General features: G+C 41.9%; 2 protein-coding genes across 3 annotated transcripts in view; both read right to left on the bottom strand.

Annotated features, from left to right (window-relative positions):
- Positions 1-5021: 5021 nt before the first annotated feature.
- Positions 5022-15694, bottom strand: cntn1b (contactin 1b). Of its 2 annotated transcripts, none has more exons than XM_080491924.1 (24): positions 15567-15694; positions 13167-13302; positions 13032-13067; positions 12805-12931; positions 12509-12690; positions 11758-11853; positions 11451-11663; positions 11263-11362; positions 10959-11143; positions 10722-10846; positions 10517-10634; positions 10274-10424; positions 9876-10003; positions 9593-9765; positions 9343-9466; positions 9076-9243; positions 8754-8903; positions 8588-8658; positions 8243-8495; positions 8007-8128; positions 7012-7201; positions 6800-6921; positions 6548-6704; positions 5022-6461 (listed from the first exon to the last, which is right to left on the bottom strand). In XM_080491924.1, the coding sequence occupies exons 2-24, from the start codon at positions 13219-13221 to the stop codon at positions 6379-6381; spliced, it is 3129 nt and encodes a 1042-aa protein (XP_080348050.1). In that variant the 5' UTR covers positions 13222-13302; positions 15567-15694; the 3' UTR covers positions 5022-6378. The 2 variants fall into 2 exon arrangements, with proteins under 2 accessions (XP_080348050.1, XP_080348051.1); XM_080491925.1 differs by having other exon boundaries at positions 15373-15639.
- A 4831-nt stretch (positions 15695-20525) lies between these two features.
- nrcama (neuronal cell adhesion molecule a) overlaps positions 20526-27097 on the bottom strand; it is a gene marked incomplete at its 3' end in the record, with an annotated part of 50696 nt that continues 44124 nt past the window's right edge. The window contains exons 19-30 of the mRNA XM_080491680.1: positions 27020-27090; positions 26708-26933; positions 26389-26504; positions 26064-26271; positions 25377-25499; positions 25095-25271; positions 24869-24901; positions 23697-23819; positions 23421-23576; positions 22901-23032; positions 22742-22820; positions 20526-20760 (exon numbers count right to left, since the gene is read on the bottom strand). Coding sequence (XP_080347806.1) covers positions 20526-20760; positions 22742-22820; positions 22901-23032; positions 23421-23576; positions 23697-23819; positions 24869-24901; positions 25095-25271; positions 25377-25499; positions 26064-26271; positions 26389-26504; positions 26708-26933; positions 27020-27090 — 1679 coding nt within the window. The remainder of the gene's footprint in view (positions 20761-22741; positions 22821-22900; positions 23033-23420; positions 23577-23696; positions 23820-24868; positions 24902-25094; positions 25272-25376; positions 25500-26063; positions 26272-26388; positions 26505-26707; positions 26934-27019; positions 27091-27097) is intronic.

The raw sequence follows: 27097 nt of genomic DNA, 5'->3' as shown, positions 1-27097 counted from the left end.
ACAAAATGTGATATTTCTTTTTTAAAATAAAAGCATCTGTGGTTAATAATTTATACAGTTGCTGTCGTTTATAAATTGTTATGTTGCCACTGTACTGATGAATCAGAAGTTAATCTGTCCTACAACGGACTCATCTTGGAAGGAGCCGTCCTACTTTAGTAAGGATCCAGTTTTTCAGTGCTTCCAGATTAAGCAGAATTAAAGCTGCAAACAGCTTTGAACGGGTCCTCGCATCCTTGCTGGTCAGCGATTAGAAGCATGTCACCCAGGTGGCACTTTGAACACAGATGAAGGGATGAATAAAATCCAAACTGTATTTCATTAAACTAAAAAAATCAGCTCCCTAATTCATTCACTTTTCAGATTCTCTTCTCTCCATTCTAATTCAGTTTTTCGATTCAGTGTTTTCTGCCACACATCCGGGACCAAACAATTGACAATGGAGTTTTGGTTTGATCTCTCTTCGACATTCCTACGGGCTGTGGTGGCCGTTTTAGTGTTTCTAGGTGGCGTTACAGTGCATGTTTTGGTACTCTGTGGGGTTCTTTTTTATATTTTCTAATATTCTTAACCAAAGTTGATGAGCGTGCCAAATCTGGTGAGCATTTGAGCCTGTTTAGGGGGTCAAATTTATTCTCCCTCAGAGGTAATAGCATTTCCTTGAGGGCCTTTTTTTGTGTGACAATCTTACTTTGAAAGGCAAATTGCAGACTTCCTGTTGAATTTAGGTCAGGGGTATCGGCGCCTGATTCTTAGATCTCGATGAGACAGAAAATTGAGTTTGGGTTTGATCTCCCTACGACATTCCTACGGGCCGTGGTGGTCGTTTTCGTGTTTCTAGGTGGCGCTAGAGAGACATTTTGGCACTCTGGGGGTGAATTTTTAGATTTCTCCAGTCTTGATGAGTGTGCCAAATTTGATCAACATTTGAGCGTGTTTCGTGAACCCTTATAGAGTAAGTGGCATCTTTCTGTATCAGACTGACTGTAAAAGCTATCTGTACCTACAATAGACCAAATTACATGAAAGCTGAAGAAATGCCCCCATTTTCACAGGAATGAGAATTTTCAGTTTTATGCTTCTGCCCTTGTTTATCTTGTACTTTACTGTGGCATTGGCTCGAGACGTTGGAATAAATTGAACCAAGCAGCTAAACACAACCTTGTCTGTCGAAAAGTGCCGCGACAGATGTCAAACAATGACACTCCTAATTGTGTTTTTTGTGCACACTGCCCATTTCCCAGCATCAGGAATGGCACCGAAAGAAGAAGGTATTTTCGACAAGAAAGGCTCCCGGCTCTGTGGATGTACTGCTCTTAATCTTTAATTGGACTCAAAGAGGATTGGAAACTGAGTTTCTGGCATCGGCATCAGCGAGCATCGGGTCTGCCAGCACAAGACAGAGACGACGGGAGAAAAGGATTTCGTGTTTCTGCCAAAGCCGACTGGGGGGGTCGTGGTGCAGAGCGAGCACAAATCTGGCAGGGGGACTGATGAGCCGCACAAAACCAAGTCACACAATAGTCCAACCTGTGTGTTCTCGTTTCAGAATTCAGACAGCACTGTTGGGTTTCTGGTATCCGGAGAGTATTTCCACAATGAAGTTTCCCAATTTAGTCCCTGAACAGATAAGTTTTTTTTTTTCTTCTTCTTCAGAGAGTATGCAATGCACACCAAGCAATCAATTCCCCTTCAACGCCACACAATACAGCTAAAATTGTTTCCTTCAGCCTCGAAGTGCCGATTCTTTTTGTTCCCTAATAGTGAGAGAGCACCTATCACCCTCACGTCTGACAGAGCACCACCACCAGGAAGAGGCACGGTGTGAAGGAGCGATTCGTCACAGGGTAAACAGGGCTATAAACTATCCATAGAACAGGCAATTACATCCTGACCTGACACCGCGACCCATTTCAGCCAATCAAACAGCAGGAGGAGCCAACAACCTTGGTCTTGGAGGCTGCTAACCTGGTTAGCCGCGCAAACCCGGGCCGGCTCTGCCGCGCCAAATTGGTCTGAGAGATTTAGTGCGGCTCTTTCCAAACCCCGGGAGCCATCTGACGTCGCTCGGTGGGATTCGCCGCTCTGTGTGACCAGCAGGAGAGGCCTCTCCAGTCCGGGCTAACTAGCGAGCATGCCAGGGGGACACTGCCAAATGTACGTGATTTATGGGCCACGGCAAAGGCTAATGCACGCTGCTTTGCATATGTCCTGGTGTTTTAAAAAAAAAAAAAAAAATCAAATGTTTGACGTTTTTTTCATGAACTGCTGCAGAAAACACCTTCTCTGTTTATGTTTGTAGTGTACAAAACAATAAACAACGTTCTCTTGTGGGTAAAACTGGGAATAACTCACGGAAAGGAAATTGGGTTAAAAGGGTTCTGAGGATTTGATAAAAATGCAATGAGCGCACGTAAGAGACGGCAGATCACACAGGCTGAACCTGCTTTGAGCACTAACAGCTACGGATCTCTTACTAAATCTATTTATGTACTTCTACCCTCACAGGTCCAAACCTGACAGCAAGAGAGCTTCTTCTGATCAAATAGAAAACAGCAAAGGGAATATCTAATAAGTAAATAATCAGCTTTCCAGTGCATCAAGTGAATTTATTTTCTGTGTCTGGCGTGTTGCATTAGAATACCTGGTGTCTGTGAGAAAACGAGTGAATTTATTTGTTTGTTTGCAGAGCTCTGTGGGTATCCTAGCTGGTGCCTCAGTGTGCTTATACACAGATGCACATTACAAACGATCCTGGAAAAATATTATTCAGACTTAAGATGTTGCACAGAGTTGCATCATTTAGCACAGCAACAGGAAAGGAAACGTCCAAATACGGTAGAGCTCAGTTTAACTATATTCTTTAAGTTTTCATTTGAACCTTTTCCCTCAGACTTCTTAAATTCAACCCGCAGTTAAGAAGTCGCTCTGTGGTCTTCTAGAAATGGAGGTCTCATGCCAACATTGAATGTTGGCACAAAATGTAATGATGGTTCAACAAATATGTTGAGAAAACAGACAACATGGTGGCCAAATGGCAAACCAGTGAGGGGATTGATATCTTCCCGTGACGGCCAAGCTGGGGTACAGAGGTGAGTGGCTTCCAGCACAAAGAGGGGCGTCGCCATCCCGGAAATGGATAGAAAGACCTCTCTGCAACACATGGACAGACAATATTGTCTAAAATGTGAACAGTAGTGCTTGGCGGAGTTGGTTGGAGTATAGTCTGTTTCTCTAGTTCACGCCTTCTAATAATATGAGACCAGGAAATCACGTTGGTCCCGTGCTGTATCAGTGATATTCATGAAATCTGGCGATGATATGAATTTCCTCTCAGTTCCCGCTGAGCTGAGTTATTGTGCAGCACAGCCACTACTGGAGCTTACTCCGCATGTGCGTCTCTCATCAGGTGAGTTAACCACATCACCTTTCTCACTCACATTGATGGTTTGTTGGGGAAGCAGCTCCTCCTGCACATATCTTATCATAATATCAGCGAGCCACGCCACAAATACTTTCATGCGGTGATCAGCAACATTAGCAATATTCCGTCTTTGGAGTCAGCACCAGACACTCGCGAAAGGACAGAGCAAAAACATTTCGAGAATTTCAATCTCATGCAAAATGAGTGCAGGAAATTAAAGAGATGTTCCATTCCAAGCCACCGAGATGGATGAAAGGAGCAAACAGTGTTTTTTTTTGTGTTCACTGTATGAGATCAACATTGAGCATGTTAATAAAAGCAGACAGAAGTGTGCATCACAACAAGAGGCTTTTCAATATCCTTCTCTGGAGGAAGACTCACTCCCCTGCCATGGAGGACTCACCTTTGTGCATCTGCTGTGTTTGCTGGTAAATGATGGCAGCACTGATTTCAGCCTCATGCTCGGATTTTGCCTGTCCATGTTGTTTGTTTGAAGGGATGGAGGTAAACATGGAGCAAAAACTAGTAATGGAGGTGGAAACCGGAGAGGTAAAAGCCACCCACACAGAGACTACTACACTGTATACAAACAAGGAGGCTTTAGATCATGACTAAAAGCACTCAACATACAAAAGAAACCCTCAGATTTCCCTCTAAGAGCATCACAAGATATTATGGGTTTGCTATTTTCAAATTGGAATGACAACAAAAACACACTCAAACACATCATAATGGAAATTGTTAAAGTACTTGTAAATATTACCACGTGACACCAAAACAAGTTCATGAATATTATTTAAAAAAAGATCAAAATAAAAAGATCAAAAATGAACATTTATTACTCTGCTTCAAGATATAATTTCCTTTAAATATGGACACTCTTAAAACGTGGTTCAGTATGGAAGAGTAAAACGTATCTTATCATTTAAAATCAAATTACAATACTTTAAAAGGAGTATGCCAATATCCATGCTTGAAACAAACAAAGCACTGTCGTTAAGTAAATGGGAGTGGAACGATGGAGAACGTTGGTTAAGAGCGTGTTGATGCACTGCCATCTGCTGACTAACACTGCACATCGCATTTTATTCTCCAGGCTATATATAAACATATTCTTTAGCAGAATGTTTGCACTACAACTTATAACGATTCTTTGTTTTTCAGTTTAAAATATCAAAAACTAGGCACCAATAAACATACAAGCATGTCTGTCATGCAGAAGCGGGTGTTTCTTGGTCGATTTTTTGAATAAAATGTAAAAAACGGTCCGCTTTTCTCTGTAGAAATGAGAATCTTTGTTTTGCATTTGCAGTCCTCGCAGTCAGAGGGGCAGGAATGTTGTTCTCAAGTGCAACTGCAGTGTTTAAATATTCACACAATTACAAATGAATCTGCTGTGTTGAAAAACAGCAAAGCTTAAATGAAGTACTCAAAAACTCAATTCACTTGTATGAAATAGTAATGATCAATCAGCATTTCTCAAATTAATAATAAAATACATAAATTCCAATGATCTTTCAATATATTTAGTAAACAAATGTCTGAAAAAATGTTTGTCTTAAAAGTCTTAAAAGAGGAAAAAGGAACAAAAAGGTTTAAATGTTGCCAAACTCAGTGGTGACCTTTAATATTAAAAGGAGTGTAATAGATATATAGATTACATGACATGGACTGTAAATATGACTAAAAGCACATACATACTTGATAAAAACAAAACAAAACAGAAAATCTGAAATATCCCAACACAATAAAATGACAATAAAGTGAGTAATCCATTACCCCCCTCAGTTTACTGCTGTTAAATACTAACCAAAGAAATAACAGGCAAACAAATGAATGAATGAATGAATGAATGAATAAATAAATCAATAAAGAGAATGCACTTTTGAAGATAGTCAGAGGAAACTATTCAGACAGGATTAAAAAGTTGTATGAGCATGTTCTTGTTGTATTCTGTTTATTGGTTTTGTAGTCCGTCAGAAAGGACATTAGCATACAGATACATGATGTATACAGAAGCCGCTACTAATCCTACAAAACCCTGTGTGTCAGAGTTTATTGAAAAGTAACATTTGACTGTCAAAAAACATTAATAGTCTTACAAAAAAGTGCCCGGGATATGGCTTTCCTTGAAATTGAAAAGACTTAACTGAACACTGTGGATTTGGTTTATTCAAATCACACTGCATCCTTGAAGAAAATAATAGTACTTCGTTTTAGCAAAAGTAAAGTATGCTTTTATATTTTACAACAGTGCCTCTATCGTAAAGAGAAATGGAACTATAAAGAGGAATGTGGTGTGTTGTGAGTGATCGAATGAGGGAAAATTACCAGCAATATATCTTAACAACCCTGTACATTAGTTATTTCTTTGCTTGAGTCAAACAAAATGCATTCCTTTTTCTGATTGTTTCTATCTGATTTACTATGTTGATCTTCTACGAAAAGTAATGTCATCACCTTTATGGAATATGTTTTCCAATTTAACATGACAATCGCAAAAACCTTCATGACATTCGAGCTCATTAACAGAAAAAGAGGCGTATCATATTGCTTTTAAAGTGACAAAACTATTTTTTGTCCCTGAAGAAACACGTTAAAAATTACATTTCTATATGGATTTGGTTTATAAGGGTGGCTGGAGAGAAATGTACCTTATAAAACCACCCTACAGTCATCATCCATCTTCTTTTATCTTGACCTCAGGGTACACTAACTAAAACATCTCAATTCAACAGTTGCTATTCCTCTGACACAGTAAATAGAAATTAAGTTTCAAGGTCCAAAACTAATTTTATTCAACACAAACAACAGCTTTGAGTGCAGGGTTTTACCAGAACTAATGCAGAGCAGATGTCTGTTGTGGGACCTTAATCGGTGATCAGTGTGAGGACCGCTTGATGCTGAAAAATATGGATTTCCCTCCCAGAGTATATGATACACTTGTGACAGGCTTAAATTCCCAGTCCCACAATGCACAATGCCAGCAGCACCGATGACACAAGGCTTAACGTGGGTGTGATTGTAGATGCTTGACCTGTAGAGGAGAGAGAAACAATGTAAAATAAGGTGGATAAAACAAACAGAAGTAATGATTTAACCTATATGACGGTTGAGACTCACCCTGAATCCTAATCTTCCTCACTGGGCCATCTCCTCCTTCATAACGGCCGCGCACCATCAGTTCATAATCTCCAACCTGAGGCATGGGGAAGTCCATGAAGTGCCAGCCAGTGACGTAGACCTTCCCATATATGTAGCCCGTCTTCCTGAACATGACCTGTGAAACGGGGAACAGAGACATATTAAACGAGTTTTAACTTCGACTATTGGGCTACACATGGAGGAGGAAAACGTTACAGAGCTTGAACGTACCTTGTAGTACAGGGGAAAGGAAATATTGCCAAACCAGTCGTACTGGATGTGATCCCACCACACATACAGCCATTTTCCTGTCCAGCTGATGTAGCGCCACATCCTTGGAGGATCTGGCGGTGCTGTAAACAAACACTTCATTAAGCACAACTGTGAAATCGATATCCTTACTCTTTTAATTGCAGATTTTGGCGCTGTGTTATGGGTCTTACGTGGCCTCTTTGTGAACATCTCACAGTGTTCACCGGGTGGTCCGAGGCCCGCTCCGTTGAAGGCACGGACCTCAATGAGGTAGTGTGAGTCTGGCAGCATGTTCTCCAGCCTGGTCTGATTGACTTCTGCCGAGACGAATATGCGATGGGCTCCTGGCTCTGGATCGTCGTACTTTCTCCAGTATTTGACCTGAAGAGCAGGACGTGGTATTTTTTGTAATCATCAAATTGCAGATTTACAAGTGAATTTGAGAAGAGAGTGCGCAAATCAGTGACTGAAGTCATATATTTTAAAGACATTTAAGTTCTGAAATTGGAACACTAACATTTAATTCCCTTTTTTGTGTTGATTATCTTTAAAAACATCAAATTACTACTGAGGTTGAGGTGTACAGTAGTAATGAACAAGTGGATTGCATTATAACAGAAGTGACATAATGATTTTGGCCATTTCAAATCTCAGGTAATATAAATTAAAAGCCTCCATATAATGTAGTAAAACAGTCAAATTGAAAGTATAATCATAAATGAGAGGGTACTGCATATTTTCAATCATTAATGAAAAAATATATGATTTCCCCACAAATATTGCAAAAAAACATCCTTGATTTGACTAATTTGGGACAATATAATTACAATATTAGCATATAAATTCTATATTTTTTTCTGTTGCCATTCTTTTCTTTTGAATTTCAGCTTAAAATTGCTTCTGCAACGGGAAAGCAAAGGGCAGATTCCAGCTTACCGTTGCAATTTGAGTCAGTATGTCTCAGCTACAGAAGAGGCAAAAACTGCAGCTTATTTCTGCAAATAAAATCACAGCCTCCTACTCGAAGTTCTGCTCATTCCTTTTTATGTTTTGGGTGGCTCTTGACAAATGTGAAAAGGCTGTGTATTACAAAGTCTTTGATATGTAGGTTTAAACATGGAGAACATGTAATATAATGGCATTTTATGTGGGATCTTTTAGAGGTAGAAATCAGGTATTATGGTACCTGGTATCCCTCAATGTACTGTTGTAGACTCGTTCTAGTGTCGACCACAGGCAACCACCACACCAGGGCTTCAGTGGAAGACACCGGTCGAGCATAGACATCTGTGGGCGGTTCTGTTGGGACTGAAGAAAGGAAAACGATTCACTTCCCTTCCAATTTCTCCATTTTTATAGTGAAGGTACGAATGAAGAGACATTCTGACCATGTCATGTACGATTAAAATCTGAAGTCCTCACCATCTCGTGGGTAGTAGATGACCTTGGTGAGGCTGTAGGGTCCGTCTCCCTTCACATTGAAGGACTTGATCTTCACCTGGAACTCACGCACTTGGAAATCTTCATCTGTCATGACGAAGTAGGTGTCTCTGTGGACGTGCCGTCTCGTCTCGGGGTCCGAGATCGTCTCGTACCACCAGTCGTAAGCATCGTGAGGCTTGAATGCCAAAATGTAGCCGAACTTTTTGCCGTAGAAATACCACGGCTGCACAGGCTGTGGGTTGCAAGTAGAAGTGGAGCGCATCTCATTTAAACTGAGGTAACAAACGGAACCTGTGAATAAGAAGGTGGAATGGAGACACCTACTGTCCATGTGATGAAGATCTCGCCGTTTCTACCTCCATAACCTTGTAAATCAGTGGGGGAGATCACTGGAGCTGTGAGGACGAAAAGTAACAACAGATTCATTTTTTTTGTCTTTCAAAACCCGACGTGAAAAAAATCCTGAATTATTCTTGTTCTTGGTCCTTACGAGCATCCCAGGTTTTGATCTTGAGGGAGGGGATACTAGCTTCTCCAGAGCCATACTCATTGGTAGCAATGATCCTGAACTGATACTCCATCCAGGGGTACAAGTCTGTCACCTCTGCCCTGTCCATGCTACCATCAAGAAAGGTTGGAGCTAAACAATAAAAAAAAAAAAACACAGAAGACACCAGAACAAATTAAAAAGTAAGAAAAGTTTATCAATAACGATCGAATGACTTCAAAGAAGTTTCAAGCAATGCTCAGTTCAGATCAGACAAGGATGTTCCTGTTTTTTTCACATACGTGAACGGCTGAGCAGAACTCACATGTGCTGGCATTCCTCCAGTCATCTTCATAGAGAGCCCAGTAGTGCCTGGTCTGGATGGTGTAGGAGAGAATGGGGCTGTTGTGCTCGGACCCTTTAGTCCACAGCAGCTTCACCCACGTGTCACCGATCTCCTCCACTCGGATCACGCCGGGAGGCCCTGGAACGCCTGCCATGTGTTGGAGAAAGGGTTTTAAACGCGTGACAATAAAATGTGAACGGGACCCTGTTATCCACACGGATGTGATCGAAATGTGCTGTGACTGACCAACGACTTTGAGGTCGGCATAAGCCGTGTCGTTGTCCACCACGGTCTGAGCCGTGCAGGTGTAGCGACCTTCGTGCCAAATCTGCGCATTCTTTATTCGCAGGTCACCGACCCCATCTTCAGTCTGACCAACAGGGAGGAAGACAGGCGAAAGGGAGGAACCGGAGTGAGTATTAAAGGGTAAATATTTCGGATGTAAAGTTTGAAAAACTACGGTTGAGGGTGTGAAAGACGTCAAAATGGACGTTACCAAAACCCGTTCGTAGTGTTGCCACTCCGCGTCAAGGTCGATGACTCTGAAGTCTAGGGTCCAGATGAATGTGATGTCCAACATGGGGTCAAATGAAGCAGCACATCTGAGGATCACCTCATCACCGACCTTCACCTCAGAGTCTTCCGGTGCCACCGAGAGGCTGGTCGCCTCTGTGTGAAGGACACATGAAAAGTAAAGCTGAATTTAAAGACTTTTCTTTTTTTTTCTCTTGTAAATGTTGATGGAATTGAGATATTCACGTGCATGCACAACCACTGACCTGTGATGGTGAGGTAGCCCGAGCTGTTGGCCTTTCCTCTGTCATTCTCAGCCAAGCAGGTGTAAAAACCCTCGTCGTGTATGGTGGCGTCGCGGATTTCCAGACTCCCGTCAAACATGATGGATATACTAAAAAAAAGATTACTGATTTAAATGATGAGGTCCAATGAGGAAAGTACATTTCAAAACTGCACAGCTTGTTCTCCATGTTTAGGATGATTTAATATGGTCAAATTAAACAAAGTGGTTTCTTATTGCGGGCTAACTGGTTGTGTGTGTGTGTGTGTGTGTGTGTGTGTGTGTGTGTGTGTGTGTGTGTGTGTGTGTGTGTGTGTGTGTGTGTGTGTGTGTGTGTGTGTGTGTGTGTGTGTGTGTGTGTGTGTGTGTGTGTGTGCTGACCGTGAATTGTTGAAAAGGAGTTCCTTTCCCTTTGTCCAGGTGTATCGAGGCCGAGGAGCCGCCCTGGGTTTACACTCAATCACCACACGACCGTTATTAGCTCCCAGAAGCTGCGTCTTCATAGGGTTAAACTCAAATGTTGGAGCACAAGCTGGAAAGAGATCGTACATTTAATTTTAAAGGATTGAGCATTACTTTTTTTTTTTTTGTATATTCAATAGATTATAAACGGGTAAAGCTCACCAATGACCCGCAGTTCAGCATTGGCGTATTTGATGCCCCAGTAGTTCTCGGCAATACACTGGTACATCCCTGAGTCGTCAAACGTGAGACTGGAAAACTTCAGCTCACCTTTCCCATACTAGAAAACACACAGTGAAAAAAAGGAAATTTAATTAAAAATTACCAACAGTTAAAGCCAATTTTTTTAAGCGTTTTTTTTCTCTACCATATATCCGTCTTTGTACCAGCGGATGAACGGGAAGGGTTTCCCGGACGCCACACAGCGCATCGTGTGCTCTGATCCGATATCAATCTGAGTGTTGTTGATTGTCTCCGCCCACTCGGGCGCAGCTGAAAAACACAAAACAAGCACATCACTGTATAAAACCAGAAAACATCGATTCATATCGGTCAAATGAAGTCATCAACATTGCGCAACATGCACGCCGGCCGCTTTACTTACACTCCACATAGAGCCAGGCTTTGTGCCAGTCCTTTCCTTTGGTGTTGATGGCCTCGCACTCATATCCGCCCACATCTTCGTACTGTACATTATACAGGTGAAGCACGGCGCCTGATTCACTGATTTCATGATTCGCTGGCAGGTCTGTGGCGTCCACCTTTCTCCACACAATGTAAGGGATGGGACTGAATGGACACAGAGATACAAAGGGACACATGAGCACCAATTAAAAAACACAGTAATTCATATATCAAATATGTTGAAGCAGTCTGTAAGAACATTGACTAAAAGGATTAAATCTTACTTTCCAAGAGCAAAGCACTCCAAGGTAATATTAGAGGCCAGCATGGCAGTGGTGTCCGGGAAATTCACCCTGATGTCTGCTGGATATTTCCTCTCCTCTCCTGATGCAAATAAAAATGGTCATTATTCATGAAATGGTGTTAAAACTAGAGGATTTCTGTGTTGTTGATGTGCAGCGCGGCTGCTCACCATCCTCGGGTGGTAACGGGATGAGAGGGATGAACTTTGAGAAGACGCTCTTGCCTAAGATGGGACTAGAAACAAAGCAGGAGTAGTTTCCTGCGTCCTGCGCTTCAACTTTGGAGATGTACAGGTTCCCCGTCTTCTGGGAGACGAACCGACGTCGGTCCGTGTACAGGAAAACTGGAAACTCATTGAAGATCCAGCGATAAGACACCTCGGCTGTGAAGGGAGAAGACAGAAAAGTCATTACTCCCTGTTTCAGGTTTCAACTTTCCATAAACGGAGAGAAAATACAAGACGAGCCTGTACATACGTGGCCAGGCTTTTGGAGGGGCACACAGCAGGACGGCTCCCTGTCCTTCCTTCACATACACTGGATCTCTCTCTTCATCAGGAAACTCACCCAGAACTACACATAAGACGAAAAGGTAAAAAAAAAAAAAGAACAATCAGGATTAACGATTGAACAATATTCAGAAAGAAGTTGCTTCTTTATGTTTTTTTTTATTTTTTTAGCATAACTCTTTTATTTTTGAGAAGAAAGCATGATGAGAAGAAATGATTAGGTTGTAAAAATTAAATACATTAGATGACTTACAGGTTTCATAACTTTAATGAAAATGACGATCAAATGAATTGCAAAACCATATGTGTAACAACAGTTACAGACTATATGAAAAGATTTGACAGATATTTCAAAAGGAAAACTTGAATTATACTTTTCCTTGCCTATGCTACAATACCAATAATATACTGTATATAATTTGTAATGTGAAAAACATTACAAAGTCAAACAGTGAAGCACTATAACCTCTGTGTGTGGGTCAAAATTAGAAGGACTATGGGGGGCGCAATGTGGTTCAATCATTTTGAGGGGCAGTTCATCCTCTTAACACTTTGAAAATCTTTCATCCAATATATGCCTTAATTCATATATGTTGATCTTACAAAAAAATAAAAAATACAAACACGCACAACGTATGGTGAAATCACATCAAGAGACATCAGAGAACACCATCTTGCTTTTAAATGATTAGTTATAGTAACTTGGTTTCTGGGCTTACATCCAAACTTGACCCTCGCCTCTTTGCTGATGACAGTGCCATATATATTCCGGGCCACACAGACGTACGTCCCGGCATGTTTCTTTTGCGATGGGTTGGTGATAACCAGGTTCCCCCCCACCAAGCTGTAGTGCTCGTCTGGCTGCTCCATCAACTTGATTTCCCAGTTATCACGACGCCACCTTTAGGGAAAATTATTACGATTAATGTGGGAGACAATCAATAATACACAGGTACCTGCATTCATTTGAAATTAAGTGAAATGTTCCATGCAGTTTCTTTTTAAATTGTGTGACCTGTATGTAGCTGGTGGGTTTGCACGTGCCCGACAGTTCATGGAGAGCCTTTTATCCGGGGAGTCTTCAGTGTAAACCACATCTACAGGCTCCTCTTCAAATATGGGGCCGTAACCAGTAGCATCCTCTGAGAATATTAAGGTAAACTATTAAATCACGCTCTTATTTACAAATCCCTCCTCAGCTGTTTATTTTGTTTTTCCTCATGGAAGACAATTCCAGCTTACCTCCATATATTCTTGGCTCACCAAACAACACCGCCACTGGAAAAAAGCACAAACATTGTCAGGTCGGCTCATGATGATCCGACTACTCTATCACAAGAACCATCTTTTAGTAATTAGCGAGATTATTTGTCTTACCTGTGAGGGAGACAGAGGACGAGAGGGCCAGCAGCAGTAAAGCAGTGGACGCCATGACAGTTTGCAGATCGACTCACTGAAGGAGAGCAGTTGGATGGACAGAGGGACACGAAGATGTTGACGGACCAGGCATGAACTGGAAAAGGAGAGAATGAAAGAGATGCTTGTTTTCAGAATTACTGAGTAATCTTATCATTCATTTAACAACATATGTATTTCTTGATTGCACACTTAGATGCAGGCTGTTCACTGACTAGGGAAAAGATAGCTGAAATCCCGGCCTTACGTATAAATAATTCAACACATAGGTGACTCAGCAGAACACTGCGCGGTGCAAGCTGTGAGTGTGCACATTCACAAGGACACGCACCTGCAGAGGCACACAGGTCTGTGTCGGTTGCGTGCACAATGAAACACTGAAATCCCAGAAGTGTCTGGGTTCACAAAACACACGGCAGCTCTGCAGCATCTTCACAGCTCCTGCTGTCACGTCACACGGCCTTATAAATCACTTCCATGGGGCTGCTGTGTGCACCTGCAACTTTTCATGCCTGAGCATGGAAATCTAAAAGACCAAAAGCTTGAGGATGTCTTATTTGTCATAAGGTAAATCTGGGCAACAGTTTTTTGAAAAAATATCTGGACCCAGTGAAAGGAAAGAGGATTGTTTAAGGGCTACTCTGTCTATAGCTTGACTCGAATGAGAATGTGTATCAAGGCAAGAAGCATAAAATATGAAAATATACTCCAATTCACAATGAATATATTAGTTTGCATTTCATTCGTGCAGATAACATTGTAACTCAAGGAAAAACCATTGCGTGTTATCTACAGCAGTCATTATGCAAAACAAAAGGCTTTCATATGGTTACATGGTGTTTGCAGAGTCATTGTGGGCGTGAGAAGAAGAAATAAAAAAATAAAAAGGAAGCTGAATGAGCGTGTCGGAAGGAAGAGCTGCCAGACAGCCACCTCCCCTCCCAGTCAGCAGTAACATCTGTCTCAACCAACCAGAGAGAGAGGGGGGGGGGGGGGGGGGGGGGGGGGGGGGGGGGGGCACCCAGTAAAAAGGCTCCTTCACATGCAGCAACTGCAGACACAGCACACTTGATGACTCAACAATAACACAATGCTGCACAGCAGTTGGGTGCCTGTTTCTCACAACTACTCCGCTGCATGTCCTTGAGATTGATCTACAAGATTCTTAGCGCAGATATTACTGCATCACAATTCAAATAGAAATCTGTAAAAAAATAAAATAAAATTTAAAAAAAATCACGCTTTTGCAGATTACAGTCTCAGCCTATCCTGCTGTTTCTGATCACTTCATCTGAGTGTGTTTTCATCACCCCCCGCACCCCCCAGCAAATAATCCCATGGCAGATCCTCTTTGGACAGACCGGCAGAATTTAGGTCAACACAGACGAATAAGCCCATATTGTCCTAAGAACTGGCTGAAATAAACATGTTTGTTGCACAATATATTTGGACAAGAAGGCACTCCAGTAATTCTGTTCAGGTCTTGAATTTAATGACTTAAATTTGACACATAAGTCTAAATAAAGTGCAAGATTGAAAAATATATTATGGTTGGTCCCAATTCAACTTGCAGCCTTATATAGCCTGCATGTTTTTCACATCTGGGGGATTATATTGTTCTTGGATGCACACAAATGCTGCAGTGTTCATCCAAGAAAATACATGTGGGTGTTTGGAGAGAGTCCAGCTAAGTGATGGGAAACACGATTCTTGAACACACAAGTCATTGTTAGAGCTTTTTTTGGGTGAAAAATAAAACACTGCAGGAAATGAGCAGGACACTGTGCAACCAGAAACACTGCCAATGCTTTTTAAGTTCATATGCATGTGATATTATGAGCTGCAGTATGTTGATCACAAAGTTAAAATTTATTAAAACTAAAATGTATTGACTGAGGAGGGTGTTGCCCCTTATGCGCAACATTTTATCCCTCAACAGTTGCAACGACGCATCCATCCAATGGCTCCCTGCGTCCTTGACGCACACAGTATCTGACACTTTCACCTTGCTCCTCTGCAGCCTCGTGCACACTTTCCTGTTTCATGATGGGACTAAACCTGCAGACACGGAGGCTGAAGAGGAAAGCCTCCGCCAGACAAGCACCGACTTTGTCGCAGTCATCCCCCCCGCATCTCCTAAAAAAAAAGTAAGTGCGCAGCCCCTTACATCACTTCGCCCCAATGACGACTCCGCGGCACCGGTAGTTCACCGCTCTGCATTGCGGTACTCCAGAGCCGGTCCACTTCACACTGCGCTCAACTCAGCCCGCATTTATTAACGCAAGTCCGGACAAACAGCGCCAGAATGGACCATGAACACACACTCTCGCTCTCTCTCTCTCTGCGGTGTCTCTTTCTTACCTTAGAGGCAGAATGGCAGTAATTTCACAGCGCTGTTTAGCATGACACACCTGGACCCGAACCGCATCGTCCCGTTGAGCCCACCCGCCCGAGCGAGCGTCCCGTGCACACCAACTTTTCTATTGGGCGAAGGCGCGTGAGTGGCACGCCGGGGAGGCGGAGAGGCGGCGGCTGTGATTGGTGCGTGAGCGCACGAGCGAGGAGGATGGGAGGGATGCGAGCAGCATGCTGGTGCTGCTGCTGCGGCGCATCCCTCACTGAAAAAAACCAGGGAATTACTAATAGAACTAGAAAGATCAGATTAAAAATATCTAGTTACAATTAACTGGTAGGTAGGTTCATACATATGTGTTGTTTTAAGTTAACAAAATAAAAATAAAATCGAGCTCGATAATTTAATGCATTAGAAATAGCCCCAAAATTAAACACGCATGAACACAACAAGCCACATATACCAAGAAAACCTCGTACATATTCTTATAGTTCTTGCAGCCATGTGCAGTGCATCATAAATGACCTTCAGGTCAATCAATTATTAATAGAAGGTTCATCTCAACACTCACACACGTAGAGATGTGATCTGAGCCCCAGTTCGAATTTATGAAATAAATGATTACATGGGGACTGGTTGACTGATCCACATGTATGATGTTTTTGAAGGTGTTGTATACACGTGGGTGTTATTCTGATAGCATTTGTAAAGAAACTCACAATACGATTTTTCCTTTGTTGGACAGTAATAAAGATAAATCTATATAAATGGATCAACATGTGAGTTTGTTGAACACATATTATCCATAATGAACGTGATGTGAATGCAATGAAGACAAATAAAACTATAATTGTATTAGATACAAAGATTCAAGCCCTGTATATAAAACAAAGCTTGTTGAAGTAGTAGTATTTGACTAGAGAAGCTTTAATAATGCTTTTTCTTTTGTTGCCTATAAATCTGAAGTCACTAAAGTGTTAATCACTACTTTTTTGTTGTTGTAAAATCCATTGAAGAGTCAGACATCAAGCAGTGTTTGCAGCTATTTGTAGTATTCATTATTAGTTTTTATGTGAGTTAAGAATTGCTGACTTTCACTCTTGATATCGGAAAATTGGCAGTTCTGCTTTACTTGAAGAAAATTATTTGATGTGTTTAATCCGGTGTAATGATGATGAAGTTTTAACCACTGGGAGATATATCAAAAATCCTAATTCAGAAGGATGGGAATATGTTGATACACTCTTGTTCACCCCCCCTATCCCCCCTGTAAATCACACCCTGGCTTTAACACGATATAAAAAAAGAATATAACAAGCAAAATGTTATGATGGCCAATATGTCATATTTTGATGAATTTACTTCAGAGAGAACAAACACATCAAATTACAGTGAAACTCTCTATAGATGTGAATGAAAAATAGAGACAACACATAAGCACAGATGTGTGTTAATCTGAGGATTAGAGGTTTATCGACTACAGACAAAAACCTGTTTGACCAGCAGATGGAGCCACAAGCACAGTTGTTAATCTTTAATTAAAGGCACACCAAAAGGAAACCCAAATGTTTTGAAATCCTGAAACCAACATTTATTTCATTTTTTTAAACTTCATTTAAAATACAAAATATTTTGCAATATCATATTGTAGAGTAAACCATTTCGACAGCCTTTCATGCTTCTTGTGTAGCTTCAACATTAACCAGAATGTCATATATCATATCATATCATATCATATACGGAGTTCACCAGTAACTAAAACATTGTTTTCAGGCTATTCACACACCAACTGGCCAGTCCAACGCTATGCCCATGCCGACTGTCCTTCTGTTTGTTTTTTTTTAAATCCAAATTAGTTTAATTTCATTTGTATTTTTGTTTTGATTTTCATCTTGTTTCAGGACAACACGCTTCAACCGGACACGAAATGTCGTCCTAAGTTACATCTGTGAATTACGTTGAAATGTAACAGCCTGTTTAACTGTGTAAGTGTGTGTGTATAAGAAAAATACAGAAAATGTGCATGAACTGTCGTAGACAAACAAATACAGGTGTCACAAGAGCTGAATCACTCACAAGTTAAATAATCTCCTTGGGTACCTGATTGGCTAAACAGCTGACCTTGCAAATTTAGCTGACAAGTTAAAAAAAAAAAAAAAAAAAAGAAAGAAAGAAACAATTGCACACTAAATGAAAGAGTGAAAGCTGTAAATAGTCTCACCTCACACAATGCCTTTTTCTCAACCCCCCGACCTATAATGCAGCACGGGCCAATTGAGGTCAAGCTCTAACCTCCACCCTCAACAGATCAAGCCAATATTTACAAAATACAACAAAAATATCTACACCTGGAGAGCTGACACATTGCAACCTAAAAACTTGATGCAAGTTATGATAAACCTAAGACATGAAAACGTTTTCTTGTACCTCCTGTCCAGAGTCAGAGGAGACCGTTTGACGCACATTGGAATTATAGACCAGAGATAGAAAGCAGTAGTATACATCACGCACGCTGTTACACGGTAGCATGCATGTGCCACACACACACACACACACACACACACACACACACACACACACACACACACACACACACACACACACACACACACACACACACACACACACACACACACACACACACACACACACACACACACACACACACACTCTTAAACATTCGCCCGTAGGTTCATTCATTCGTTTACAGTAATAAAAACTCACTGAGTGGTGCACTCCGAATGAAAACAACACACACACATATATAAGGGTTAAATGCATAAACCAGAGTCACCAGTGTGTTTTACCATTTGCAGTGAAAAAAGAAAATCAATATTTTCATTCATATAAACAGAAAAAAAAACATTCCACATTCAGCATCATAACGCCGTTTTCCACCCCCCCCCCCCCTCGTTTGAAAGAGCTACCAGCAGGCGACAGCAGGTTTTCACGTGAAGTCGGCTTCCTATTGGCAGTTACCTGGTGAGCAGGTTGGCAGTAGTTTAGTGCTGCTGAGCAGCGGCTTCTCCTCGCGATGAATGGATGAGGAGGAGAATGCTTGAAATGAACTCAGGTCTCCGACACAGTTATCATTTCGACACTCGTCATACGTCCAAAATATTAAAACCTTCGTTATGGTTGTTAACTGTATGCATGAGCAGATGGTAGCTGGATAACATGATTGTCACACGGCCATAACGATCTGTACCTGACAATTATTCTTCAGAACTAATGCCACTATAAAACTTTGAGGCTTGCCTATTTGAAGTTGATTTCAGTTTTGTGTAGATTTCCTTGGACACCACAAAAATTTAGGTTTGAAGAGGCTATTCGCCAACATTCCCACAATACTCCAGCATCTTAACTCCTTGATGAACGTATTCTTCATTGTACGTTGAATCGTGCATGTTTAAAGTCGTTTTCAATGCTCGCAAAAGCAAGATCAGAATGTTTCACATCACGGAGTCGTGGTATTTCTGATCAGCTATGAGCTCTGGCCTGTTTTGTGTATGAAGACTGATGAAACTGAGGAGGAGTCTGGGTCAGTTTTCTCTACAAAGGCACTAGAAACTGTGCTGAGAGCTTCTTTATCATCAACATCGGAATATCCAGAAACTACAACGTGTACTTTCTCTGCATGTGACACATTTCTTGCAAATACATGAGTAGAAGGTGGGGGCGAGGAGATCCTTCTGAGAACCCCTAAGAAACAAAGGCTTCGACAGCGGCCAGGACTCGGGGTGGAAGCACTTCAAGACGACACGGGATCAATCACTCCTCCACTTGTATTCAAGAAACAGTGACTCGAAACCAATCGGGAAAGAAATGCATGCAAAACAAAACAAAGAAACAAGCTGAAGAAAAAAACATGGGGGGGGGGTAAAAACAGGCCGGCTGGAGCTCAGTGTGGGAGTTTTGTCTGACAGGCTTGGTGGTATAAGGAGTGACCAAGCGCCGAGTCCAATGCATTTCCAACTTGGGTTTCCAATGACAGCAGCACATGGATACACCTGGCCTTGAAATATAGCTTCCTTCTTACTCTATTACATATGTACAGTCCATCTGTCTCAAAAAAAAAAAAAAAAACATACGCTTGTTTCTACTTAGAGTCACACATTTCACAGCAAGTGTCCTCAAACACGCCGCTGCAGCGCGTTCTCTATACATCATAAGCCATTGAACACTTTCTTTCTTGAGTGAAAACGGGGAAAACAATCGAAGGCATATCCGTCCGCGTGAAGGCGTGCACCACATACATTTTCCACACGCCGCTCTCCTCCGCAACAAGTGACACGAGGGGGCTGAGACACTCCACAGAACCATGGTAAACTTCATGCAGATGTTTATGAAGGTGATTCAATGCATATTCGCCTCCCCGCGGGTCACGTACTATACTTCGTTTAAAATATATATTTATATATATATTTGGATATGTCATATTTAGTTTTCCAAAAAAAAAAAAAAAAGGATCAAATGGCACGAACACACACACTTTTGCCACAATCATGCTCAGTCTGAGTGGTTCAAACCCCTTCTGGTTCTGGTACATTCCTTCCGCTATCCCATATTGCTTGCTCTCTCTCTCTCTCTCTCTGTCTCTCCTTTCTTTGTCACATCCCTCGAATCACACCTTTTCATGGTCGTGTTGGGGGTGTGGGGGAGGTGTGGGGGTGTCAGTCTTCGCCGTGTCGGGTGTGTGTTGATCAGAGGAGGTCACAGTGTGACTGGGGGGGGCGGGGGGAGGGGGGGGGGGGGGCTGGTGGATGTGGCGATAGGGACGTGTAAGCAGTCTTGGTGACGGGGCAGCCACGGCCACCGGAGTGACAGCCACCGCAGGGGTACAAGTAGGTGTTCACAGCAAACTGTCACCTTAGCAACTGTCACCACAGAGACGGCCTCCATGGTCACATTTGCCAGGGTGACGTAAGCGGCCGTAGCAGCCGATGCAGCCGGGCGGCGGCCCTCAGTTACACGAACGAGTTCATGGCGTTGACAGGAGACGGGGCCTCTGAGCTCTCGTTGCCTTCGTGTGTGTCCTTCTCTTTCTTGCCACTGTACTGGCCGATGAAGGAGCCGTCCTCATTGAACTGTCCGTCCCCACCCTCCCCATAATCCACCAGGCTGTCGTCGCTCTCGTCACGGCGCACCGTCCCGTTGGAGGGCGTCCGGCTGCCCTTCAGTGGCTTGTGGTCCTCTGTGTCACTGCGAAAAAGTTAACACGTTTGAAGGAAGGTCACTCATGCATTTCGCACTTGGGGAAAAAATTTAATAAAACTAAAACCTAATGTCCATACAAAAGACAGACTCGAGCATTGGCTTCTCACACATTAGCAGTCTGCCTTTCCACTGCACAAGCACACCTTGCCACAAAGATAATGTCACGGTGGGATGTCGTTTGTTTGCTCGTTGTCTTTGCTCCTACATATAAATGAGTGTTTAAAACACTTCATGTCAACAACTCAATGGTCCTTTCCGTGCACAAACCAAAGGAACGTGGACCATGACGCTTCAGGGTAAGGTACTTGTACAGTGGGGCAGTTCAAATCCTTATACATTGTACATTATCTAGTGTTAGTGCTGAGGTGATGTAAGCTTGGGTGCAATGCAAAAGGGGATTTTGCAAATGCGTGCAGTTCATCCTTTGCGACGTACCCTGAGTTAGAATGCAACCTCTGGAAATTAATCCGATTACTATGCTTTCCGTTCACATGCAAATATGAACAAATGCAAGTATTTTTCTGATGATTAACTCATTAGTACCATTTGCATCCGGCATCATATGCTCCATTTGTCTACAAACGCAGATTCTACGAAATCCTCCACAAGCTCTACAGGATCATACTGTTCTCTGATCTCAAGCTAAAGGTCGTTCATCCTTTTAGAAAGCTCAATGAGGCAAGCTACAGTCAGCAAAAAGCAGTCACGCAATGTTACGTTTTAGTGTCGAAGCTGAAACTGTAGTTAAAGTGTCGACTACGTCGCAGATCAGATGTGCTTTATTCTCGCCTCAACTCTGACTTCAGTCAGAAACAACTCAAAGTTGTTTTTAAAGGTTGCGTAAATTGCATGCCAGTTTTACCGCAACTTTGTCTTACCTCTCCATCGACCTAAACTCCCCAAAAACAGAGAAATGAAAAAAAAACAAAAAATAAAAGAATCGAAGGACACATGAAAAGCAGGTCACGAGTCACAGGTTCTACTATCTTATGTGCTTTTCAGACACACATACATTTTTAGTTTTTCAGGAGAGAGCATGCACAAGGAAAGCTTGAAAATGAAGTTGGAATATACCAAAAGAGCTAAATTATTCAAACTAAAGACTTTATAAAAATAAAACTAAAAACCCTTTATTTGGGCAATTGGTCATGTTTTTGTTTCTTCAAATTTCTTTTAAACTAACATTGACAACAGTAAAAGTCACTAAGCATGGTTGTAAAACTGCTTGTATAGGATTCCAATAACCTCTACTATTGACATAAAGACTGTTTTAATCTGGAATCGAACCTCCTACTTCAACTTATTGATAAATGTCACCCGATGCTTTCATTTAGAGAATTTGATGAATATGAAAATTTGGATGCTACTTCGAGATATATTCTATTCAGATTTTTTTTTTAAAGTTATAAATCATGAAATATGTGCTATTTTGGTGATTTACACTTCCTGCCATTATAGATGATAAATGGAAAATGTTCTGACTTTAAAAGTTTTACTTTTAAATACTATTAAAATTGTCCTTATGGTGATAATATATTTTTTTCTTATATATTTCATTCAATGCCCTATAAAGGGTTATTATTTCTATAAAATGAAAAAAAATGAAAAACTAAAATGTTTCCTTCTAGTTAGTATAACCACTGAGTCGGTCAGAGATGGAGTAGATTGTTAAAGAAACGTTAAGTAGAAAGCATATTTCAGGCGCTTCAAGGCCATTTATTAAGATGGCCCATATGCTTGTGAGTTGGTGAATATAGAGATCAACAAAGACTCGTCTGGATTTCGCCTTGCCTCTATGGAGCGTTTGGTAATGGAGTCTGGTGGGGAGAGTGTCTCTGCAGCCTGGTAAAATGTTCTACATACAAACAGTCAAACCAAGAAACAGTGAGTAGTAAAAAAGAAAAAAAGAAAAAGAAAGTAAAATCTTCTTTGACAAATCCTGATTTTGGTCATGAATGCAGCTCACCTGTACTCCCCAAAAGTCCCATCATCCTCCTTCATGGGTTGGATCTCAGGGTCTTGGTGAGCATCTTCTTTTTCTTTGACTTTAGAAACATATTTTCAGTTTATTTCCACCTATTGATGTCATTGTACTTGTAATATGCACCGATAAGCTTCACTGTACCTGGATATTTGCCGCCCTTGTTTCTCTTGATGAAGCACACTATGAGAAGCACCAAAATGAGCAGAGCAATGGCACACATGAGTCCAATAAACCAGCCCTGGGTGGCGATGTCTACCTGCCGGCTCGGTACAGCTAGATGGAGAAAGAGAGAAGGGGAGGAACAGAGTGAGCGTTTGTCCACATTTCTAGACGAAGTTCATGCTGAGCAACGCTGACATTGACAAAGGCTGTAAATGGAGTATTAAACATGGGTTAATATGCAACGATCAATTAGGGCACTGGGAATATGACAAAATGAAGAAGAAGAAAAAGAAAAAGCTATGACAGTAAATTAATGAACCGTTTAGTGATGACTTGAGACATGCGAATACACTAACTAGGAAAGTAACTCGTGAACGATCATGCCTGAATGTAACGATGCACGTCTGACGATGGGACAGAGATTTACGAAAACAAAAAACAAAACAAACAAGGCAAGAACGAACACAGAGACTGACTGTCCTGAGGCATGCCGCCTCACCTGGCACGACCACCAACAACTCGTCGGTGCTGTGGACTGTCGGGTCGGCTGCGTCTCTAGCTACCACACGCACCCTATACGACGTCCCCGGCTTCAAACCCTTTATCATATGAGAGTGTGACCCGTTAACCAACTCCTTTTTCCAGTCCTCTTTACCTAGAATCGGCGATGGAGAGGAATTATTGAATGGTGATGCTTAAAGATCAGTTCTGAGAATTCAGTTTCAAGACATGCACCAGTGTTTTAAAAACATGGAAATACAGTGAGAGAGCTTACTGTTTTCTACAATATATTCCACATATACAGTCTTATGGTGTCCAAAGTATTCCCAAGTGATCAGTGCAGAGTCCTCTGATATAGTAGTGTTAACTGCACCAAAAACAGGGCCTACGGGAGGCGCTGAGCAAGCACAAGAAAGACAAAAAAGCTTTTCATTCAAAATGAAAAAGAACTAGTTTGACAAAGTTACCCGAAATGTTTTGTTTGAACGACCAAAAATTGGAATAAAATACATACACATGTACATAATTTAAGAAGTACCATTTACAAGTATGTATATTTAAGCATCCAGTCTAGTTTAATAAATTTCAGTTTGCCATTTAAATTGTACAAACTTCTGTTGTTTGAGAAAATAAATGAAAACAGAAATCAGTATTTTCTGATCTCCAGCCAGCTCCTGAGATTGAACGTTATTTCACTGTTTGGCTGCGACATTTTGCGAAATGGAGCGTTTTTGCAGCTGGGTTCACGGGTCGGCGTTTGGGGAGGCAGTGAGGGGCGCGGGGAGTGTTTGTACCCTTGTGAAACGGGGAATGCAGAGACTGAGTGATGGGGGAGGTTGGGTGGGGGGGCTCTGTGGGGCCTGAAAGAACACGGAGAAGAGTGAGACAACACACATAGCGCACCACAACAGACAGCATACAGCACTAAGAGTAGAACGTTGTGGCAACTTCTGTCCACGCTGACGCTGCGGAGTTCATCCAGTTCAGTGCTGGGTGCCAAGAAAAATAACAGCGTGCAACTCTAAGCCTCAACATGCAAACTCTCTTCAAATGGATTTCTACCTCGTTCTCTAACAATAGTTTGTGGAGTATCAGCAGGTAATTAAAGTGTGTTAGCAGTAACATAAAAGCATCATGCAAGGGAATTCACTGTCATTTGAAGTAAAAAAAATAGAATAATATCAAAGGCTACGGGCATAGCCGATTGTAATGCATTAAAAGCCAATTGTAGACAGTGAATACAACCTATTCTTTCAGAATAGGACACAAGCACGGATGCTTGCAGGTGCCATGGAAGTCTCTCTGGAACTCTATACGCTCCTACCAGGAGTTTGCTACGTGACATGCCGGGAAAGAAAACTAAAGACTCGTTTATGATCAGTTCGGCTTCTGATATCGACCGGTACAGTTAGCATGCAGATTCTTCCAGTGGCAAACTTGCGTTACCTTTGCCCGTCTCTACAGTGGGCTGAGTACGAGCTTCAGGGAGGAGAGAAAGAGAAAGAGATAGACGAAGAGTCAGACGTTTAGTCGGAGAACGTAGGAGAAGCTCCTCATGGCTGTAATTTTCACACCCCTTACATCCGTCACAGCACTCTGTTTTTGTGGGACTTTGAATGTTTCCCTCTTTCGTGCTACAAATGAATCTTATTTTACTTCGTGGGAAACTCACTTGTGTCCATTGCGGTGAAAGCCTCTTCAGAGACATTGGGGCCAGAACCCTTGATTGTCTTTGCACTGAGGTAAAACTTGTAGAGCATGCTGGAGTTCAGGCTGCCCAGGGTGGTAATGGTCTCATTGGGTAGAAAAGTCAGCACTTTGATCGGTCCTAGGTCATTTGTTTTGTTGACTGCAGGCACAGAAAAACAAACAATGAAACAGATAGAATAGTGAGTTTCACCACGTTATTTATAGAAACACACTGGTAGGTGTGTCATGCCATCGCACAGTGTACCTGGTTGGTATCTGAGCGTGTATCCAGCGAGGCGCCCATTGTTGTTCACAGGTGGACCCCACTCCAGAGTGATAGAGTCCAAACTTTGGTTGATCACGTTTAGAAAAGAGGGTCGCTCTGGGACTGAACACAAAAATCAGAAATACTTTACATGACAGATTTGAGTCACTTTTTACTATTTAACAATGGCTATTGAGCAATACACAGACTGACATTGGGGGCTTCGATAGACAGTTGCTCATGGGTTCTTCCTTCTTGGAGATTATAAGGAAGACATACTGCTTGTTTTCCAGGGTTTGTGGTGTACTATATAGATGTTGTGTGTGAAGTGAGACTGTCAGCAGTAAGTGGTTGTAGTATCAGTTTCAATATCCCTAGCTTGCTGTGATGTCGAGAACGACACACCTACAGTAGTAGTAAGTAAGTATGTCTGTCTATATATAAGTGATTTAACTAATAATTTGAGTAAGAAGTATGAATGTTTGGTATTTTTATTGGCATATTTGTCAAAATAGTTAAGTATTAAACTTCACCGCATTAAGTCTTCAGTTTTCTACCTTCAGCATGCTCTAAACAGCCTTAGCCTGCAGATACAACTTTCTGAAAATAGTGGTCAGTACAAACCACACGATAACATTACTCTGTATCCACATTCCAAAAGGTTGACGAGCCCTGCGCCGTACACACCTCCTTCTGGCGTATCGAATGTCTTGCTGTTGCTCGAAGGCCCTTCTCCTTTGCTGTTCAGGACCTTGATGAAGACGCTGTAGATGCTGTAAGGCTGCAGACCCGGCAGACGGCCCTCACTGCGATTCCCACTGAAAGTTAAAATTTGCTGCTGTTGGTCTGGCTGCTCTTCAGTCTCATGGAGGCCACGCAGGCGGCGGTAGTACACCTTGAAGACAGGTTTGAGATAGATGGTTAAGCAAATTGTTCTTTTCAACATGGAGAACAAAGTTATCTCAGCAGAGGAGTACTGAGAACATAAGCATTTTTCTTTTTTCAACAATACCTTGTATCCCTGTAGTTTTCCCCGTACTGAGGAGGTCAATACAGGCTCCCAGTGTACTTCTGCAAGGGTGCTGTTATGAACCATGACCTGGATGCTCTCGGGAGCAGATAAAGGCACTGTGCAGTGAAAAGAATTGGGGGGAGACACCAGAAAGAAACGGTCAAGGTCACATAACATGAAGTTATTTATCTCTAAAATAAGGATATGGCGAGTAAGACTCCTACTGAAATGAAAAGTTCATGCAAAAGTTGTCATTTTCCTCCTAATTTATAATACACGACGACCTCAGCATTAAATTCTCTTCATAAAGGCCACTTACAGTCTTCACCAGAGTATCCAATCACCACTCCGGGATCGGGGCCAATGCCATAATCATTCAAAGCCTGAACTTTTATCTCATATGGCACGTAGGTTGGAGTTTCAGACACGGTAAAGTGTGACACATTGGCCACATTCTGTGATGACCAGTCCTCTTCCACATCTTTCCGTCTCCAGTGAACTTTGTACTCCAGGCCAGGCCCGTTGGACTGGAATCCAGTCAAGGGCTGCACAAATTATCATTGAAATTAGTCATTCGGTGAAAAACAACACTGAAATGTTCTGATTTCTCGGTGTAAATGAGAAATCTTACCATCCAGGTGATGACCAAGTTACCAGGCTCTGATCCCGCTCCTTGAACTCCTGATGGATTTTCATCAGGAGCTAAGAA

This window comes from Lipophrys pholis (assembly GCF_963383615.2).
Source record: "Lipophrys pholis genome assembly, chromosome: 22".
Lineage (NCBI taxonomy): Eukaryota > Metazoa > Chordata > Actinopteri > Blenniiformes > Blenniidae > Lipophrys > Lipophrys pholis.
Note: the sequence above shows the minus strand (reverse complement) of the source record. Positions and strands in the feature narration are given on the sequence as shown.

What these genes read in the sequence shown, in the direction of transcription:
- cntn1b (XM_080491924.1), bottom strand. Translation starts at nt 13,221, where the DNA reads ATGGCGTCCACTGCTTTACTGCTGCTGGCCCTCTCGTCCTCTGTCTCC. An exon ending in CATCTACTACCCACGAGATG is followed by an intron (nt 8,129 to 8,242) that starts GTGAGGACTTCA and finishes TCCTTTCTTCAG; the next exon opens with TCCCAACAGAACCGCCCACA. An exon ending in CCTTTCCCCTGTACTACAAG is followed by an intron (nt 6,705 to 6,799) that starts GTACGTTCAAGC and finishes CCCGTTTCACAG; the next exon opens with GTCATGTTCAGGAAGACGGG.